The sequence below is a fragment of the Chamaea fasciata genome, unplaced genomic scaffold (assembly GCF_029207755.1).
Source record: "Chamaea fasciata isolate MVZ Bird 193981 ecotype frontalis unplaced genomic scaffold, bChaFas1.0.hap1 SCAF_23, whole genome shotgun sequence".
NCBI lineage: Eukaryota > Metazoa > Chordata > Aves > Passeriformes > Sylviidae > Chamaea > Chamaea fasciata.
The window spans coordinates 6,128,174-6,131,120 of NW_027094108.1; the positions used below are offsets into that span (position 1 = coordinate 6,128,174).

General features: G+C 53.3%; 1 protein-coding gene across 1 annotated transcript; it reads left to right on the forward strand.

Moving 5' to 3' along the window:
* Nucleotides 1-249: 249 nt before the first annotated feature.
* Nucleotides 250-1,893, forward strand: LOC136300562 (basic phospholipase A2 caudoxin-like). The gene is made up of 4 exons (XM_066203041.1): nucleotides 250-358; nucleotides 490-637; nucleotides 884-990; nucleotides 1,526-1,893. Exons 1-4 carry the CDS (start codon nucleotides 265-267, stop codon nucleotides 1,666-1,668), a joined length of 492 nt encoding a protein of 163 aa, XP_066059138.1. The 5' UTR covers nucleotides 250-264; the 3' UTR covers nucleotides 1,669-1,893.
* The last annotated feature ends 1,054 nt before the right edge of the window (nucleotides 1,894-2,947 follow it).

The window sequence follows — 2,947 nt, forward strand, 5'->3', positions numbered from 1 at the left end:
TGCTTCCTGTTCTCTCTCAAGTTCTCTCATTTTACTCAGGGAAGCACTGGGAACGCTGAGACACCCAGAGACATGCACAGACTCGACCCCAGGCTGCCCCACACATCCAAAACCTCCTGCCAAGAGCTCCACCATATAAGGCATCCCACAGCCGGGGCCTCCAGCAGCGCCAGGAGACCTGCACGGCAGCAGGACCAGTATGGGGAGGACTGTCAATATTTGCCCACTGTGGGCTCTCCGGAGGAGGGGCCCTGCTGAGGGTGCATGGCCATAAAAGGTGCGACCAGCAGCACCTGGGGCTCACCGAACCCCAGAGCTGCCACCACCAGAATGAAGCTCCTCTCGCTGCTCCTCTTCTGTGAGTACCCCCAGCAAAGCTCCCAGGTCCTGTCCACAGACAGATGGGGAGGGTGAAACGCTCTTTTTTTGCTGTGGAAAGGTGGGAATGGGAGGCTGCTTCTCCTGGTGCTCCCAACCCCATTTCTCCAGTCCTAGGACTGGCCCTTGCCAGCTGCAACTTGGCCCAGTTTGGACTGATGATTAAGCAAAAGACCGGGAAGTCTCCGCTGGCTTACAATGGATACGGCTGTTACTGCGGCTGGGGGGGATCCAAGCAGCCCCTGGATGCCACTGACAGGTACGTTGGGATGGGGTGAAGGCAGAGCAGGTGCCCCCAGCCCTCCTCACCTCCCTGGGTACAGCAAGGGGAAGCTTGTTCCTGCTCCTGGGGCCAGAAATAGCAATGAGAAAATTGTTGCTTGTCCTTAAAGCCTCTTTAGAGGTGGGTCAGCAGCAGCAGCTGACAGCGAAGATGCAGGTTGTTGATGTTCTACAGTATTGTCCCAACCGTCCCCTGCCCTGACCTTGACTCTCGTGCCTCCAGGTGCTGCCACGCCCACGACTGCTGCTACAAGAAATTGGTTTCCTCCCGCTGCAGCCCCAAAACGGCCACCTACAAATACTCCTTCCGAGGAACCCTCATAACCTGCGGTGAGAGTGGGGAGAGCTCTGAGCAGGGGGGCAGAGCCACCCACACTCCTGGGGAGCTTGACTTCCAAGATCCCCTCTAGACCATCCTGGCCTGGAAACCACGCACAGTGAAGAGGGTAGAAATACAGGGAAAGTGCCAGGAATAAGGCAAATAAGTATCTGCTGGATTATGGTGAAGTTTAAAGCTTGGAGACTTCCCTGAGTAGGGGCCTTGTCCTTCCCAAGAGGCCAAACACCAAGGGTTTGAGATCAGCCTCCCATCCTGGATGGGGAACTGGAACAGCCACCCTGATTCCCCCGGAGCACACTCATTGTTACAGGGACCAAAGCAAAGCATGATCCAGGCAAACACCCACAGACACAGCAGAGAGAAAGTGAAGGAAATGTTTCCTCCAGGGCCAGGTGGCTCCACACCCCAGATATGAGACCACCTGAGACATGCCAAACTCAACAGAGGGGCTGTGGGGATGGTCAAAAAACACCCCCTGACCCTCACACCCTTCACCTGCCTCCATTCCCCCCAATTTTCTTCCAGGAACGGGGAACTGGTGCCAAAGACAGACCTGTGCATGTGACAAGAGGGCGGTGGAGTGCTTCCAGAGGGCAGCCAGCTCCTACCGCAAATCCTACGACAACTACCCCAAATCCAAGTGCAAGGGCAGAACACCCTCCTGCTGAACACACCTGCCTGCCTGGGGCTCCAAACCTGACAGAAACCATCAGACCTGGGGGGGGTCTACCTTCCCTGTGGCCAGGCAGGACGTGGCACAGCCCTGTGGCACCAAAAAGGTGCCCAGCACCTTTCCCCAGAGCCTTAGCACAGAGAAAACTTGCTTCCCGTGGTTAAATAACTCATAAAAGTGAGGTAAGCCCTGCAAATAAAGATGAGATTTTAAATTGTGACCAGTGTTGTGTTTTGGGAATCCGTGGTGGAAGGGGTAGGTAACAGCATGGAGCTTGAGGGCTGACTTTTTGAAAATGTTCTTTCCTGCACACATTTCTTCTTAAAAAATGACCAGAAGTGACATTTTAGCAGCCAACCAGTAAATCTTAAGAGCTCCAGAGGGGAAAAAAAAAAAAAAAAAAAGCCCACAGAACCAGCAAGTGGCTGCAGCACCCCAACCCCAAAGCAGGCTCCAAGGCCAGCTTCTCTCCAGGAGCTCAGCCTCAATCCACAATCCAGCCCCATCCCACTTCTAATCACTGTTTAAGCAATTAACACTCACTGAAGGCACAGGGAAGCCCAGTGGTGAGGTCTCAGAGGTTTGGGTGGCTCTTTCTTGCAGGCAGGTGTCTCCTCAGGCTGCAGCTCCATGCAGCCACCTGTCCCACACCACAGCTGTACATGATCCCAAATTAGCCTCAATTACCTCCAACAAGCCAGGGCCAGCTGTACCCTGGGCCTCGATGGAGGCACCTCCATCTGTAATGCTGCCTATGGAAATGTGATCTGCCTAAAATAAAGGAGTTTGAAGGGTAAGTTATTTGATTTCCACCTCAGTGCTGAGGGCTCCTGCCTGACTTGGTGTTAAGTGTTTCATCACAAGCAACAACATCCCTACCTCATGTTCCTACAATAAATCTGGTATCTTTATAACTCCAAACCACTCATTTCTTCTCATTTTCTACAGCCAGTAAGGATTCTAAAAGCTGAGACAGAGCCAATGCTGCCTTCTAAGGCTGGTGCCTGCACCCAGGAGGCTCCAAGGAACCACCCCACAGCTCAACACCAGCACAAACCATCTTCCTTCCATCCAGCACTGGATTATGGCTTGTTCTTCATGTCCAATTTCACTCCCTTTCTGCAGTTCCCAAAGCTCTGCAGACATGGAGACCACGGGTGACACGGCAAAGCTGTGAGACAAACCAGAAGTCAGCTCCAAAGTAGGAACAAGGGACAGGAGACACAGAGCAGCACAGGCAGAAAACCCTTCCCATACACAGACATGCTTATGGA

Excerpts from the sequence above, each read along its gene's own strand:
- LOC136300562 (XM_066203041.1), top strand. The coding sequence starts at position 265 with ATGGCCATAAAAGGTGCGACCAGCAGCACCTGGGGCTCACCGAACCCC. Across the intron at positions 359-489 it reads CCTCTCGCTGCTCCTCTTCT|TCCTAGGACTGGCCCTTGCC; the intron begins GTGAGTACCCCC and ends CCATTTCTCCAG. Across the intron at positions 991-1,525 it reads AGGAACCCTCATAACCTGCG|GAACGGGGAACTGGTGCCAA; the intron begins GTGAGAGTGGGG and ends ATTTTCTTCCAG.